At 40.2% G+C, this 18320-nt stretch overlaps 1 protein-coding gene across 5 annotated transcripts in view; it reads left to right on the forward strand.

Annotated features, from left to right (window-relative positions):
- Positions 1 to 18320, forward strand: part of SENP7 (SUMO specific peptidase 7) — a 157450-nt gene that overhangs the window by 3902 nt on the left and 135228 nt on the right. For all 5 annotated transcript variants that reach the window (XR_007136604.1, XM_047793366.1, XM_047793375.1 and 2 more), the window contains exon 2: positions 10217 to 10269. Coding sequence is in view for 4 of the 5 variants with exons in the window: in XM_047793366.1 (XP_047649322.1) it covers positions 10217 to 10269 (53 nt within the window). In the remaining variant the exon portion in view is untranslated. The remainder of the gene's footprint in view (positions 1 to 10216; positions 10270 to 18320) is intronic.

Raw genomic sequence — 18320 nt, forward strand, 5'->3', positions numbered from 1 at the left:
GTTAATAGTGATAAAACTATTCCAGCGATGCTAGTTGAAGTCATTGGAATGGGTAGAAATGCACACAAAAAGAGTATAGGGTGAGAAAAGTCTTGAATTACATATATTTAATTTCAAACAGGTCGAGACATTGGTAAAAAAACAATTGGCAGATTAGGACTCTGATAGGTTTGGAAAGCAAGAGAGGAAAGTGAAAAGCAATGTAAATCAGAGAGTTAAAGTAGTATGAGGAAGTTGAATTTGGCAATTAAGAGGTCACTTTATTTCTCACTGAGTGGTAGGGACAAAAGCCATATTTCAAAAGGCTGAATTAATGAGTGGTGGTGAAGAAACAGACAATGAGATGTGGAAGAAAGGAGATTTCTGGAACAAGCTTGATGAAATTAGAAAGGTCTTTTTTAAAAAAGACTATAAACATCAGCTTGCTATGGAGGGGAAAGGGGTCAGTGTAGGAGATAATTGATAGGGTGTGGTCCTAAAAGAGATGGGGGAAGATGGAATCAAAGGACAGTTTAAGACTGTCAGAAAAGAGGGAAGATGGATAAAGATAAAAATTTTGAGAAGTTAAGGATATTGCAATCATAGCTTCTAAGTGAAATAAGAGTCAAGGTCACTTTTTGAGAAAGAGGACTTTCAGCTGGTATTGGGAGCTCAAACTAGAGTAGGAGGTCAATTATGGATGAATAAAAGAACTATTTGAAAAAGTCCTTGTTAAAACAAGTGTGAGGAGTTCCCGTGGTGGCTTAGTGGTAACGAACCCGACTGGTATCCACGAGGACTCAGGTTTGATCCCTGATCCCACTCAGTGGGTTAAGGACCCAGCGTTGCCATGAGCTGTGGTGTAGGTGCAGCTCGGATCTCGAGTTGCTGTGGCTTTGGTATATGCCAGCCCCTAGCCTGGAAACTTCCATATGCCACAGGTACAGCCCTAAAAAGAAAACAAACAAACAAAAAAAACAAGTGTGAGTCTGTAGATAGTCACGGTTCTGGTTACTACAATTATGTGACTTTCTTTAGCATTGCTAAGCAATTTGGGAGCAAGAATTTGGAGGAAAAGAGAAGAATTTAGTTTTATTTAGGGTTAAAGGGTATTATAAGATGTGGGGATAAAATATGGGTTCATTTTGAGAAAATGGAAGGGTCAAAGGACAGTATGTTGTAGAATGAGAGGTTCACATTTGTGAACTTGAGAAGTGTGACACTATTAAATCCATTCATAAATGCATGTTGCTGAAATGGAGATGTGATGTATAGGTTGTTGGAATAGAGAAAATTATGATGAATCATTGAGTGAATTGATTTATGGAAATTTTGGAGCTTCAGTAAGATGGCAGAGTTTAATGATAGAGTGTAAAACTATGAATCTAGTATCAGAATATTTTAGGAACATTGGAGAGGGTCAGTACATAGCAATTATAAATATGGGTGAGGTAGTAATACATAGGATTTATGGGAATTTTAACAGGAATTATTGCAATCAAGATGGAAGTGGTGTTGGTGGAAGGAAATTGTTAATTCCTACCCAGTTGTTGTTTTGGCCATGGTTTGTAGCAGCTCAATGTGGGATCTCAGTTGCCAGACCAGGGCTTGAACCCAGGATCCAGGAGTGAAAGTGCTGAGTCCTAAACACTAGACCACCAGGGAACCACTCCCCACCCCCCATTTTTAATAAGTGAGAGAAGAATCTTCTTGAGAGGAGAATCTTCTTGAGAGAAGAATCTTCTTGAGAGAGCCTTAAAAAATAGTGTAGGAGTTCTCGTCATTGCACAGTGGAAATGAATCCGACTAGGAACCATGAGGTTGCCAGTTCAGTCCCTGGCCTCACTCAGTGGGTTAAGGATCCAGCGTTGCCGTGAGCTGTGGTGTAGGTCCCAAATGAGGCTAGGATCCTGTGTTGCTGTGGCTCTGGTGTAGGCTGGCAGCTGTAGCTCCAATTAGATCCGTAGCCTGGGAACCTCCATATGCTGAGGGTGCGGCTCTAGAAAAGACAAAAAACAAAAAAACAAAAAAGTGTAGTTGGAGTTCCTGTTGTGGCTCAAGGGGTTAGGAACCTGACATAGAGTCTGTGAGGATGTGGGTTTGATCCCTGGCCTTGCTCAGTGGGTTAAGGATCCAGCATTGCTGCAAGATGTGGTGTGGGTCACAGATGCTGCTTAGATCCTGTGTTGCATGGCTGTGGTGTAGGCCAGCAGCTATAGTTCTGGTCCACTCCCAGCCTGGGAACTTCCATATGCTGCAGGTGTGGCCGTAAAAAGAAAAAAAAATGCAAAAAAAATAGTGTAGTCAATAAAAAGCTATAGACATATAAAATTTATGTAATAAAAAAGATTCAGTTAAACAAAGGTGGAGGAAATGTTCAAGGAAAAGGTTCAGAATTTAAGAAAATTGTATTGACCTTGGAAGAGAATTTGGTGGGCTAGCAAAGAGAGAGAAAGGAATGTAAACAACAACTTTAGCTCAATATATAGAAAACAAAACAAAAACAATATTAAAAAGACATGTTAAGTTAAAAAAAAAAGAATGTTTGTGAAAAGGGTACAGTGGAATTACCTGAGATGAGAGAGTAGCAATGTAATAAACTATAGGGATTGACATCTAGGGTGGTGAATGTGGTTCCCAGCACTTATGATGGGAGGCAGCAGATTGAAAGTAGATGAAAGGGATATGGTAACAGAAGGATTGAATTGTGGATAGGATTGTGTAGCTCTAAAGATCCAGACTGGAACTTTGCTGTAATGGTGCTGTCTCAAACCTGCCTCTCAGATAGATAGCTCTAACATGAGTCTGCAGTAATTTAGGAGGCTGGCTAATATGGGCTGCTTCATCATCTGTACCTATAGATAGCCTACTTGGCTGCACCTAGCTTTGCACTGCCCTGCCTCCATTTCTGCTTATCTAAAACTTACTTCAGGAGTTCCCGTCATGGCTCAGTGGTTAACGAATCCGACTAGAACCATGAGGTTGGGGGTTCAATCCCTAGCCTTGCTCAGTGGGTTAAGGATCCCGCGTTGTTGTGGCTGTGGCGTAGGGTTGGCAGCTACAGCTCCAATTAGACTCTTAGTCTGGGAACTTCCATATGCCATGGGTGTGGCCCTAGAAAAGGCAAAAAGCCAAAAATAAATAAATAAATAAATAAAACTTACTTCAGCCCAGTTCACTTGTATCTTTCCAAGAACTGTCCTAATTAACTCATACTTCAAAAGTACACCATTTCTGATTATGAGACTGATGCTCTGCCTACTGTGCGAAGGAGGCGGATAAAAGTACACCATTTCTGAACTTCCATGGGTCTTTGCCTTTTATATATTTATCAGATTCCATCATTTATTCTAGTTGGCCGAGTTGTTTAATCTCTGCTGTTAAACTTAACTCTATGACAGAGACTGTCTTAACTCATTTTATATCCCTGTGTTATCTAGCATGCCTAGAATGTACTGGTTAAGATTACCACCTCTGGAATCAGACCAGTGATGGATTAACATGATGACCTTGGGCAAATTATTTTCAAAGCTAGATTCTTCATTTATAAAAGAGAGGTAATACCATTACTGAACTCAAAAGGCTTTTGTAAGGGTTAAATAAAATAATTTGTGTAAAGTACTTAGCATAGTGCCTGGCAATGGTAATTACTATTATTTTTTATTTTTATTTTTTTGCTTTTTAGGGCCGAACTTGTGGCATATGGAAGTTCCCAGGTCAGGGGTTGCATCTGAGCTGCAGCTGCTGGCCTACACTATAGCTGTGGCAGTGCCAGATCTGAGCAGCATCAGTCCCATGATCTGAGCTCATGGCAACGCTGGATCCTTAACCCACTGACTGAGGCCAGGGACCGAACTGGCATCCTCATGGAGTACTAGTTGGATTCATTTCTGCTATGCCATGATAGGAACTCCAGCTTAAGTGTTTTTATAAACCATGACAGGAACTCCCTTGAACATCTTTTCATGTGTTTGTTGGCCATCTCTATGTCTTTGGAGAAGTGTCTGTTTATATCTTCTGCCCATTTTTTTGGGGGTTGTTTATTATTTTGGTATTGAGCTATAGAATGTTTTCATATATTTTGGAGATTAGTCCCTTGTCAGTTGCTCCATTTGCAAATACTTTCTCCCATTTTGTGGGTTGTCTTTTCATTTCATTTAGTGTTTCCTTTTCTGTGTAAAACTTTTAAGGTTAATTAGGTCCCATTTGTTTATTTTTGATTTTATTGTCATTATTCTAGGAGGTGGATCTGAGAAGATATTGCTCTGGTTTATGTCAGAGAGTGTTTAGCCTCTAAGTGTTTTCTTCTAAGAGTTTTATAGTGTCTGGTCTTATATTTAGGTCGTTAATCCATTTTGAGTTTATTTTTGTGTATGGTGTTGGGAAATGCTCTTTTCTTTTCTTTTTTTTTTTTTTTTGCTTTTTAGGGCCCCAGCTATGGCATATGGAGGTTCCCAGGCTAGGGGTCTAATCGGAGCTACAGCTGCTGGCCTACCCCACAGCGACAGCAATGCAGGATCTGAGCCATGTCTGCGACCTACACCACAGTTCATGGCATCGCCAGATCCTTAACCCCACTGAGTGAGGCCTGGAATTGAACCTTCAACCTCACAGTTCCTAGTTAGATTCATTTCTGCTGCACCATGATGGAAACTCCCAGAAGTGTTCTAATTTCATTCTTTTACATGTAGCTGTTCAGTTTTTCCAGCACCACTTATTGAAGGGGCTGTCTTTTGTCCGCTGTATATTCTTGCCTTCTTTGTCATAGATAAGTTGACTGTAGGTGTGTGGGTTTAATTCTGGGCTTTCTATCCTGTTCCACTGATCTATATTTCTGTCTTTGTGCCAGTACCATACTGTTTTGATAACTGTTGCTTTTTAGTATAGTCTGAAGCCAGGGAGCCTGATTCCTTCAACTCCATTTTTCTTTTTCAGGATGCTTTTGGCTGTTCTGGATCTTTTGTGCTTCCAAACAAACTTTAAAATATATTGTTCAAGTTCTGTGAAAACTGTCCTTGGTAATTTGATAGGGATTGCATTGAATTTGTAGGTTATCTTGGGTAGTATAGTCATTTTGACAATATTGATTTTTCCAACCCAAAGGCATAGTATGTCTTTCCATCTGTTTGTGTCATCTTTGATTTTCTCATCGGCATCTTAGAGTTTTCAGAGTACAGGTCTTTTGTCTCTTTAAGGAAGTTTATTCCAAGGTGTTTTATTCTCTTTGATGCAATGGTAAATGGGAGTGTTTCCCTAATTTCTCTTTCTGATCTTTAGTTGTTAGTATATAGAAATGCAGTCAATTTCTGTGTATTAATTTTGTACCCTGCAGCTTTACCAAATTCACTGATGAGCTCTGTTTTCTGGTACAGTCTTTTTTTTTTTTTTGTCTTTTGCCTTTTTTAGGGCTTCTCCTGTGGCACATGGAGGTTCCCAGGCTAGGAGTCCAATTGGAGCTGTAGCTGCCGGCCTATGCCAGAGCTACAGCAACGTGGGATCCGAGCCGTGTCTGCGACCTACACCACAGCTCACAGCAACTCCAGATCCTTAACCCACTGAGCAAGGCCAGGGATCAAACCTGCAGCCTCATGGTTCCTAGTCAGATTCATTAACCACCGTGCCACGACAGGAACTCCTCTGGTACAGTCTTTAGGATTCTGTAGGTATAGTATCATGTCATGTGCAGATAGTGATAGTTTTACTTCTTTTCCAATTTGAATTCCTTTTATTATTTATTTATTTCTCTGATTGCTATGGCTAAACTTCCAAAACTATGTTGAATAGTGGCAAGAGCAAACATCATTGTCTTATTCCTGATCTTAGTGGGAATTCTTTCAGCTTTTCACCATTGAGAATGATGTTAGCTGTGGGCTTGTTATATATGGCCTTTATTATGTTGAGGTAGGTTCCCTCTATGCCTGCTTCCTGAAGGTTTGTTTTTTTTTTTTATCAAAAATGGGTGTTAGATTTTGTCAAAGGCTTTTTCTGCATCTATTGAGAGGATCATATAGCTTTTATTCTTCAATTTGTTAATGTGGTGTATCACACTGGTCGATTTGTGGATACTGAAGAATCCTTGCATCCCTGAGATAAATCCCACTTGATCATGATGTACAATCCTTTTAATGTATTGTTGGATTCCATTTGCTAGTATTTTGTTGAGAATTTTTGCATCTATGTTCATCAGTGAAATTGGCCTGAAATTTTCTTTTTTTGTGGTATCTTTGTCTGGTTTTGGTATCAGGGTGACGATGGCCTCATAGAATGAGTTTGCGAGCCTCCAGTTTATTACCAAGATCTTGAATCATCTTCGTTATCTTCAGTCTAAAGTCTTTTTCACTGAGTTTAATAATCTCTAGATCACTTAGCTGTTTTTCTGTTTTTTTTTTTTCTTGCTCCCTTATCTGAGTCATAATTATCTGCCTTTTCATTTTGTATAGATTTTTGGTGTGGTCTCCTTTTTGCAAACAGTAGAGTTGTAGCCTCTCTTGCTTCTGATGTCTGCCCCCCTTGTGGCTGAAGTTGGTACTGGGGCTTGCTGTAAGCTTCCTGATGAGAGGGACTGGTGCCTGTCCACTGGTAGGTGGAGCTGATTCTTATCCCTCTGGTGGGTGGGGCTTTGTCTCTGGGTGAGACTCCAGGTGGCTGTGTGCCTGGGGGAGGGGGCGTCCTTAGGCAACCTGTTTGCTGGTGGGTGGGGTATGATTTTACTTAGATTATTGTTTGTCCTGGGGCTTCTCAGATTTTTCCAAAATTGCCACCTCTAGAGGAGCACATGCTGATGATTATTCCTGAGACCTTTTCCTCCAAAGTCCTTCCCGCACAATGAGCCAGAGTCACCCCCTCTTTTCCCAGGAGATCCTCTTAAGAACTGCAGCCAGGTCTGATCCAGATTGCTATGAAGTCTCTGTTTTGCCCTGGGACCCAGTGCTCATGAAAGCCTGTGTGTGCCTTTCAAGAATGGGGTCTCTGTTTCCCCCAGTCACGTGGAGCTCCTGAGCACCAAACCCACTGGCCTTAAGTGCAAATTCTCTGGGGGCTCCTTCTCACAGTGCCAGATCCCTAGGGGTGAGCATCTGACATGGGGCTCAGAACTCTCACTCCTGTAGGTGAGTCTCTGATACAGTTACTTTCCCGTTTGTAGGCTGCCCACCTGGAGGGTATGGGGTTGCTTATATAGGGTAATCGCCCCTCCTACCATCTTGATGTGGCCTCCTTTTTGTTTTCTGGAGTAGTTTATCTTTTTTGATAGTTGGAAGTCTATTTGGTCAAATAGCAGTTGGTTGCAATTTTGTTGCTTTTATGAGAGAAGGTGAGCTCCAGTCCTTCTACTCCACCATCTTAGTCTCATTTCCTTTAAATTAAAAAAATTTTTTTATGGCCACACCCACAGCATATGGAAGTTCCTGGGCTAAGGATGGAAGCTGAGCCTCAGCTGTGACCTGCGTTGCAGCTGTGGCAACACTGGATCCCTTAACCCACTGAGCTGGGCCAGGGATGGAACCCATGCCTTCACAGTGACCTGAGTTGCTGCAATTCTTAACCCACAGTGCCAAAAGTGTGAACTCCATAGAAGTTTTTTAATTTTTAAGTTGAGGTAATAGATACAGCACAGTGCACATATCTTTAGTTTAATAACTTTCTATACTTTTATACATTTACCTCTATAATTATCACCTAGATGAAGATACAGGATGTTTCCAGTCCCAGTTAATAGCCTTCCCTCCTTGGGTAGTTGTACTGCCCTAACTAGTATCATAGATTTGTTTTACCTGTTCTTGAATTCTATATAAAGAGAATCATATATTCTTCTGCATCTGGTAGAACATAATGTCTGTGACATGTATTCATGTTGTGCATAGCTGTAATTTATTTTTTTATTACTGTATAGTTTTTCATTGTATGAAAAGGTTTATCCATGTTCCTGTTGATGGACTTTGGATTGTTTTTAGTTTTTGACTAATAAGAACAAAGATAACTTAACATTTTATATGTATCTTTTGGTGGCAATAGACACTCATTTCTCTTGGTTAAGTATCTAGAAATGTAGTGTTGGACCTTGAGTAGGCAGGTGTCTAACTTTAGTAAATACTGGCAAAGTAGATGTATTCATTTACACTCCTGCCAGCAGTATACAAGAATTCTAGTCTCCTAGCAACACTTGGTTTTGTCAGTCCTTTAATTTTTTTTATTTATTTATTTACTTACTTATTTTCTTACTTACTTACTTTCTTACTTATATTTGGCAGTTCCTGGGCCAGGGATTGAATCTGAGGCACAACTGTGATCTATGCCACAGCTGAGGCAATGCTGGATCTTTTAACCCACTGCACTGGGTTGGGGATTGAACCTGCACCTCTGTAGCAACCCAGGCTTTTGCAGTCAGATTCTTAACCCACTGTGTCACAATAGGAACTCTGAGTCTTTTAAACTTTACCCTTTCTAAGGGCTGTGTAATGATATTCTATTGCCATTTTAGTTTGCATTTCCCTAATAATAATGAAATTGAACACATTTTCATGTTTATTGGCCATTTGGACAGTGTTTTTTATGAAGCGCCTATTTAAGACTTTTGCCCATTTTGAAGATTGGGTTGTCATTGCCTTTGCTTTATAGGAGCTCTTTTTATATGTTCTTGTTATGAGTCCTTTGACAGATATATCTATTATACAGTATTAGTAACTGTGCTCACCATCCTGTATGTAAATATATGCATTATTAATAATCTTCCTCCATCTGTGGTTTGCCTTCTCAGTGAAGAGGTTTGGTGAATAGAAGTTTTTAATTTTAATGAAGTTGAGTTTATTAATTTTTTCCTTTATGGTTAATACAACTTGAATCTTTTTTTTTTTTTTGTCTTTTTAGGGCCGCACTGGTGGCATATGAAGTCTCCCAGGCTAGGGGTCAAATCAGAGCTATAGCTGCCAGCCTACACCCCAGCCATAGCAATGCAGTATCAGAGCCAAGTCTGCAGTATACACCACAGCTCATGGGCAAAACCAGCTCCGTAACCCACTGAGCAAGACCAGGGATCAAACCAGAGTCCTCATGGATGCTAGTCAGATTCGTTTCTGCTGAGTCATAATGGGAACTCTATTACTACTTGAATCTTGTTTGAGATATCCTTGCCTATCCCAAGGTCATGAGGGTTTCTCCTTCATTTCTATTCTAGAAGCTTTATTTATCTTTAACATTTAAATCTGTGATCCATTTACAAGTAATTTTTATATATAGTGTGATGTTTATATTCATTTATCCCATTGGTTATCACATTGCTCCAGCACTACTTACAGAAGAGATCATCCCTTTCCCACTGAATTGAAGTGGTGGGTTTGTTCTAAATAGGTGACCGTCTGGTTCTCTACCATTCATTTTTTTTGCTTTTTAGGACCACACTTGTGGCATATGGAGGTTCCCAGGCTAGGGGTCTAATTGGAGCTACAGCTGTCAGCCTACACCATAGCCACAGCAATGCCAGATCCGAGTGGTGTCTGTGACCTACACCTCATGGCAATGCTGAATCCTTAACCCACTGAGCAAGGCCAGGGATCGAACCCACAACCTCTTGGTTCCTAGTTGGATTTGTTTCTGCTGCGCCACAATGGGAACTCCTCTACCATTCATTTTTATTATGAAGTTTTAATGTATTTCAGTGAATTGTAAGTTCCAGGAAGACTTAGACTATTTTAAATTTGCTCTCTATACTGTACTCACTGGCTAGTCCAGTGCCAGGCAAATGATGACATTCAGTAAATATTTGCTGACTGAATGAGAGAATCATAAAGGAAAATACCACAGGAAGTCTGAAAAGTGTTGGTGAGGAAAGACTTAAGCTGTTTTCATTGTGTAGATGCTTGAATATGTAGCCCTCACCTTTTGCTCAACTCCCTCTGCCCCAACCCATTATAGGAATTTATCTGGTCTTGTGGTTCAACCAACACATTATCAGATACCTATTGGATACTAGGACTTTTGCCAGGGAATTTCTTATTTAGTTCTTAGAACCAAGTTTCCCTTTTTTCACTTTGTCATCATTTATATTATTTAATTGAGACATTTGGTGAGAATCTGCTGTTCTTCGGATTACTTTTTGATCTTTATGTTAGTAAAGTGTATCAATGTAAATTGTAAATCTAACAAGTTAATTTAAAAGAAAAGATGGCTGTGGAAGGATTTATTTTTTTATACTGTTTATCTCATTTAATATTAAATGACAGTTTTTACCATGTCTTTGTAGAAATCATCACAGAAGGAAAAAGGAAAAAGTCTTCATCTTCGGAGTTACATAAGGTAGGTACTAGTTTTACTCTTAACCCTTTCCATTATCCTTAGAGTTACTAATGTTGAAAGTATTTTAGTATTTGTCTTTTTAATAAAATTTTAAAGAAAATATTGTAAATTCTTAACTAGTTAGTGTTTTTTGAGGGGAATGGTGTATTCTAATTAATGAATCTGTTTTTAGAAGGATCATCTTTTTAACCTGTAGAATTTTGTGATTTAAAGGCCATGGTACCTTGATCTGCATTATAATTATTAGAGTTTTCTTTGAAGTAATTTTTTTTTCTTCTAGTTTTTTTGCTTTTTAGGGCCACACCTGTGGCATATGGAGGTTTCCAGGCTAGGGGTCCAATGGGAGCTATGGCTGTTGGCCTATACCGCAGACACAGCAAGGCCAGATCCCAGCCATGTCTGCGACCTACACCACAGCTAATGGCAACGCTAGATCCTTAATCCACTGAGCGAGGCCAGGGATCGAACCTGCAACCTCATGGTTCCTAGTTGGATTCATTTCTGCTGCACCATGAAGGGAACTCCCTCTTTGAAGCATTCTAATTACACACAGAAGAGACTTTAATTTGGTACATTTTGTGGAACAAAGAAGGGGAAGAAGAGTTCCTGTTGTGGCTCAGCAGATTACAAATCTGACTAGTATCCATGAGGATGTGGGTTTGCTTCCTGGCCCTGCTCAGTGGGTTAAGGATCTGTTGTTGATGCAAGTCTCGGTGTGGGTCACAGATGTGGCTTGGATATGGTGTTGCCGTGGCTATGGTGTAGTCCTCAGCTGTGGCTCCAATTCAACCTCCAATCCGGGATCTTCCATATGCTTCAGGTGTGGCTATAAAAAGAAAAAGAAAACCCACAAAATGCTGTTTTGTAATATACTTTTTCTACTTAACTATATATTGTGAATATCATTTTCTGAAACCAAATAAAAGCATTGCTCAGTAGATATTTATTGGGTACTTAACATGTAGTAGACACTATGCTAGGTATAAGTACCAGAGAAGCAGCAGTAAATGTTTTTAATGGCTACATTATATTCCCCATAGGGATGTATCATAGTTAATTTTTTTTTTTTTTGTCTTTTTGCCTTTTCTGGGGCTGCTCCTATGGCATATGGAGGTTCCCAGGCTAGGGGTCTAATCGGAGCTGTAGCTGCCGGCCTATGCCAGAGCCACAGCAACTCAGGATCTGAGCCGTATCTGCGACCTACACCACAGCTCATGGCAACGCCGGATCCTTAACCCACTGAGCAAGGCCAGGGATAGAACCCACAACCTCATGGTTCCTAGTCGGATTCGTTAACCACTGAGTCATGACGGGAACTCCCTGTATCACAGTTAATTTAACCACTATCCCTTTATTTTATTTTTGAATTGTTCTCAGTTAATTTTTTTTTTTAACTTTTTAGGGCCACACACATGACATATGGAGGTTCCCAGGCTAGGGGTCAAATTGGAGCTACACCTGCTGGCCTATGCCACAGCCACAGCAATAAAGGACCCGAGATGTGTCTGAGACCTACACCACAGCTCATGGAAATGCTGGATTCTTAACCCACTGAGCGAGACCAGGGATTGAACCCACCACCTTGTGGTGACTAGTTGGGTTTGTTTCTGCTGGGCCACAGCAGGAACTCCCAGTTAAAAATTTTTAAACAGTACTGCAGTTATTATTCTTGTAGCTACATCATGGTGATTATTAACATCATTCTCTACTAAATTATTCCTGGCCTTTTGATAGGAGCTGGAAATAGATTAGTTCAAGGCTTATATCTATAGATAGATGTGGAATAAGAGTGTAAACACTTTGAATTCTCATAATGGGTAGATCCATAGTCTTTGATTATACATGGGGAGGTTGATACTGAAAACTGAAAAACAAAACTTTTATTCTTCCTTGGTAAGTCATAGCCATACCTATGAGTAGACTCCAAATTTTTTCCTTGAATAATAGTTTTATGTCTATGTAGAATCTTAACAAATAAAGTGAAGAGATTCTAAAGTTCTGTATTAATAATAGTTGAGCAGTTTATTGAGCATATGTTATGTAAAAGAATGAAAGAATTTCATTCAGGAATGAACCCGAGCCACAGCAGCTGAACTCTTAATCACTAGGTCACCAGGAGAATCCCAGCAATATCTTTTTTTTTTTTAATTTTTCTTTTATTGTCATTTTAGGGCTGTACCTGCAACATATGGAAGTTCCCAGGCTAGGGGTCAAATTGGAGCCTACGCTATAGCCACAGCAACACCAGATCCGAGCTGTGTCTGTGACCTACACCACAGCTCACAGCACTGCTGAGTCCTTAACCCATTGAGCAGGGCCAGGGATTGAACCCCTGTCCTCATGGATACTGGTTAGGTTCATTACCACTGAGGCACAATGGGAACTCCATAGCAATATCTTTTTTTTGGGCTTTTTAGGGCCATACCCCTGGCATGTGGAAGTTCTCAGGCTATGGGTTGAATCAGAGCTGCAGCCCTGGCCTACACCACAGCCACAGCAATGCCAAAGGTGAGCCACGTCTGCGACCTACACGGCAATGCGGGATCCTTAACCCACTGGTTGAGGCCAGAGATTAAACCTGCATCATGGTTACTAGTCAGATTCATTTCTGCTGTGCCACAATGGGAACTCCAGATATATCTTTTTTTTTTTTTTTGCTATTTCTTGGGCCGCTCCAGCGGCATATGGAGGTTCCCAGGCTAGGGGTCCAATCGGAGCTGTAGCCACCGGCCTATGCCAGAGCCACAGCAACGCAGGATCTGAGCCACGTCTGCAACCTACACCACAGCTCACGGCAACGCCGGATCGTTAACCCACTGAGCAAGGGCAGGGACCGAACCCGCAACCTCATGGTTCCTAGTCGAATTCGTTAACCACTGCGCCACGACGGGAACTCCCAGAAATATCTTTTTTTGATCCACCTCCTAGAGTAATGAAATAAAACGAAAAATAAAAACATTGACCTAATTAAATTGAAAAGCTTTAGCACAGTACAGAAACCATAAACAAAATGAAAAGACAATCCACAGAATGGGAAAAAATATTTTCATATGTAGTGGCTGACAAAGGATTAATCTCCAAATACATAAACAACTTCTGCTCTATACCAAGAAAACCCAAACAACCCAATCAAAAAATGGCCAGAAGATTGGAGTACACATTTCTCCAGTGAAGACAGACAGATGGCCAAAAGACATGAAAAGATGCTCAGCACCAGTAATTCTTAGAGAAATGCAAATCAAAACTGCAGTGAGGTGTCACCTCACACTGGTTAGAATGGTCATTATCAACAAGTCTACTAACAATAAATGCTGGAGAGTATGTGGAGAAAAAGAAATCCCTGTACGCTGTTGGTGGGAATGTAAATTGGTGCAGCCAATATGGAGAACAGTGTGGAAATTCCTTAAAAAGCTAAAAATAGAGCTACTGTATGATCCAGCGATCCCATTTCTGAGCATCCATCTGGAGAAATCCGTAACTCAAAAGGATACATGCATCTCAGTGTTCACTGCAGTGCTATTAACAATAGCCAAGACCTGGAAGCTCCCTAAATGTCCATCGACAGAGGAATGTTAAAGAAGATGTGGTACATGTATATAATGGAATATTATTCAGCCATAAAAAATAATGAAATAATACCATTTGTAGCATCATGGATGGACTTAGAGATTATCATACTAAGTGAAGTGTGTCAGAGAAAGACAAATACCATATGATGTCACTTATATGTGGAACCTAAAAAATGATACAAATAAACTTATAAAACATAAACAGATTCACAAATTTAGAGAACAAATTTATGGTTATGAAAGAGAAAATAGAAGGGCTTGGCTAAATTAAGAGTTTGGGGGGAGTTCCCATTGTGGCGCAGCGGAATCAAATCTTGAGCTTTGTTTTTGAGAAATTGTTAGAATTTTGTCAAGGTATTCAAGTGTAGTTTGAAGTAGAGGGGATTTAGAACTCATTTCTGCCTTAAAGATTAAAATCTTAAAAGTATTAGGAGACTGTTGAAAATACTTGGAAGTATTAGGAGTCCATTCTGATTCTTGTAATGGAATTATAGGCCTTGCAAAATCATTAGTGGCTTAGAATCTTGGTTGATAGTATACAGTTGAGACCATGTACTGGAAATAGACTTGTCACACATGTACAGTATTAGACTAAGAGGTTTAAGTCTATAATTTATTGACCAGTAAGCTGCAGCAGAAGTTTTTTTGATCTTCAAATGTTTATTTTTTTCTTGCCTTTAATTATTGCATGGTTTTCCTACTGAAAAATAAAAATCACCCCTTACATCAGCATTCATATAATCACTATTAAACATTTTTGTGCATATCCTTTCAAATTTGTTTTCTATACATGGATTTTTTTTCCTTATAAGTGAGAGATTATTCTATGTATATGAGTTTCTTTTCTACTTGTATTGGAAATAATTTCTTATATCATTAATTATTCTTCTGAATATATATATATATATGTATTTTTTTTTCATCTTTATAGGGCTGCACCCACAGCACATGGAGGTTCCCAGGCTAGGGGTTGAATCGGAGCTGTAGCCACCGGCCTACGCCAGAGCCACAGCAACACGAGATACGAGCTGCATTTGCAACCTACACCACAGCTCATGGCAATGCCAGATCCTTAACCCACTGAGCAAGGCCAGGGATTGAACCTGCAACCTCATGGTTCCTAGTCAGATTCATTAAACACTGAGCCACGACAGGAACTCCTACATGTGGAATTTTAAAATATAAATAGTGCTGTACAATCCATGGTTGGTTGGACCTGAGGGATGTGGAACTATGGATATGAAGGGCTGATTATAGAGTTATTCAAAATTTCAGATGTACCTGGATTAGTACCTCAAACTCCTGAGTTGTTCAAGGGTCAGTTGTACTTTGCTTTACAAACCTTTTTTTTTTTTTTTTTGGTCTTTTTGCCTTTTCTAGGGCTGCTCCCACAGCATATGGAGGTTCCCAGGCTAGGGGGTCTAATCAGAGCTACAGCTGCCAGCCTACACCACAGCCACAGCAGCGCCAGATCTGGGCCATGTCTGTGACCTGCACCACAGCTCATAGCAATGCTGGATCATTAACCGACTGAGCAAGGCCAGGGATCGAACTTGCAACCTCATAGTTCCTAGTCGGATTCGTTAACCACTGAGCCATGACGGGAACTCTGCTTTTCAAACCTACTAATGCTTGTTTAGATGGTTATTATTATTACTTTTTTTAGAGCTGCACCCATGGCATATGGAAGTTTCCAGGCTAGGGGTCGAATCGGAGCTATAGATGCTGGCCTATGCCACAGCCACAGCGAAACAGGATCTGAGCCGTGTCTGGGACCTACCCCACAGCTCAACAGCAACGCTGGATCCTTAACCCACTGAACAAGGCCAGGGATTGAAACTGCAACCTCATGATTATTATTTGGACTTGTTTCTGCTGTACCACAATGGGAACTCCTTGTTTAGAGTGTTAATAAATTTCCATATTTTGTATGTCTATACTTTTGGGGGGTATAGAGAGCTGCTCTTTTTGAAAATAGGGTAGATTATGGTTTTTTTTGTCCATTTTAATGGAATTATACATGAATACTTATTAGGGTAAATAATTCTTTTTGTGGCTGTATATGTGGCATATGTAAGTTCCCAGGCTAGGGGTCGAATTGGACTGAAACTGAGGCCTAGGCCACAGACACAGCCACACTGGATTCAAGCCACATTTGCAACCAATGCCATAGCTTGCAGCGATGCTGGATCCTTAACTCACTGAGTGAGTCCAGGGATGGAATCCGCGTCCTCATGGAGACTACATCAGATTACTCTTAACCTGCTGAGCTGCAATGGGAACTGCAGGGTAAATAATTTTTTAAGGTTGAGTCTAAGCTACTCATAGGTAAAATAATAAAAACTAATTACTGTAAAAAAATATAAAATCTCCCACAAAAGACATTAGCATCTTTTATAAGATATTCATTTTACAAAATACTCAACATCTCTGCCCACCTCTTTTTAAAATATTAGTTGCTGTCCTTCAAGTTTGAACTTCGTATCTTTTTAGTTTATTACTGGGGTGGTATAACAAGTTACTCCAGAACTTAGTAGTGTAAACTTATTTTTTGCTTGAAAGCTAGTGCCTTCAGTCATCTTAAAAGATCACTCACTCACTTACCTTTTTTTTTTTTTGTCTGTTTAGGGCCACAACCATGACATATGGAAGATTCCAGGCCAGGGATCACACCAGAGCCAGCCTAATCCACAGCCACAGCAATGCCAGATCTGAGTCATGTCTGCGATCTACACCTCAGCTCATGGCAATATGGGACCCTTTAACGCACTGAGGGAGGCGAGGGATTGAACTGCATCCTCATGGATACTAGTTGGATTCTTAACCCCCTGAGCTACAGCAGGAACTCCTCACTTATCTATCTTGATACCTGTGTTGGGAAGACTCATTATCTTGGTGTATATCTATACTTTTTGGCCTTCCCATGTGATCTCTGTAGCACCTCGGCCTCTGGGTATCCAAGATTTTTTCACCTAGGGCCCCCAAGGCATGTTTACTGGGAGACTGAGGGAGAGGAAAAAAAGGGAGGAAGAAGGGGAGAACCGACAGGTTGGTGAGAGCTAGACTGAAGCAGTTTACCTATATTTGTTGCCTTTCTGTGATCTAGCTATGGAAGTCACAGGCCTGCCCAGATTCAAGAGGAAGGAATATAGATTGTACCTGATGTTAGAGAGCTCGTCAGTGTCACCTTGTGAGAAGAGCATGTAGGTTGTGGAATATTGATATGGCCATCTTTGGAAAATACAGTATGTCACAGTACCTAAGTAGGCTAAATAGCCTACTCCCAAAGGATCCATAGGCGTTGAGCAGCCTGAAGCCCTTGTATGACTTACTGAGAAAACTATTGTTTCCTAGTTAAGAATATGAAGGAAATGATTGGCTTAGAGATAATATTGTTTTTGGAGATGAAGAATTATAAAGAGACCTTTTTATATAGATCAGATATAAATAATTGACATTACTAGTGCCTGAGATTAACTGAGGTGTTAATGAAATAAAATAGGTGAGATACCCTTCCTTGAAATTAATTTTATCCTCCTAATTTAAGCTTTACTTTCGTTGAAATCATTTTATGGTTGTTATTGGTTGTAGTTGATATAGTGCTCATTATATATTGTATAATGTTACATAATATATAAAAGCTAAGCTTGATTCTTAACCATCATTTATAATGTGAGTTAAATTATTTTAGTTCTAAGCGAATGATTTCTAACTTGTGGCTATAGTCCATCCATTCATTCATTTATTTATTAGAATATATCTTGAGTCATACACTTTGGTGATATAAAGGTGACTAAGTTAGAACACTCTCTTTTTTTTTTTTTGTCTTTTTGCCATTTCTTGGGCCACTCTGGCGGCATATGGAGTTTCCCAGGCTAGGGGTCGAATCGGAGCTGTAGCCACCGGCCTATGCCAGAGCCACAGCAACGCCGGATCCGAGCCGCGTCTGCGACCTACACCACAGCTAACGGCAACGCTGGAACCTTCACCCACTGAGCAAGGGCAGGGATCGAACCCGCAACCTCATGGTTCCTAGTTGGATTCGTTAACCACTGCGCCACGACGAGAACTCCTAGAACACTCTCTTTAAGACCTCCACAGTGGAGTTCCCATTGTGGCTCAGCAGTAACATGCCTGACTAGTATCCATGAGGATTCAGGTTCAATCCCTGGCCTTTTTCAGCGGGTTAAGGGATCCAGCATTGCTGTGAGCTATGGTGTAGGTTGCAGACACAGCTCGGATCCAACATTACTGTGGCTGTGGTGTAGGCTCGCAGCTGCAGCTCTGATTTAACCCCTAGGGATTTCCATATGCCACAGGTGTGGCCCTATAAAGCGAAAAAAAAAAAAAAAAAAAACCCTCCAGTTTGGAGAACAAGATAAACATGTAGAAAAATAATTATAATATAGTACGATATGTGTAATATAAATTACCAAAGACTAATATAAAACACAGAGAAAGTAATGCTTGGTGTGGAAATGA

Source organism: Phacochoerus africanus, chromosome 1 (genome assembly GCF_016906955.1).
Source record: "Phacochoerus africanus isolate WHEZ1 chromosome 1, ROS_Pafr_v1, whole genome shotgun sequence".
Taxonomy (NCBI): domain Eukaryota; kingdom Metazoa; phylum Chordata; class Mammalia; order Artiodactyla; family Suidae; genus Phacochoerus; species Phacochoerus africanus.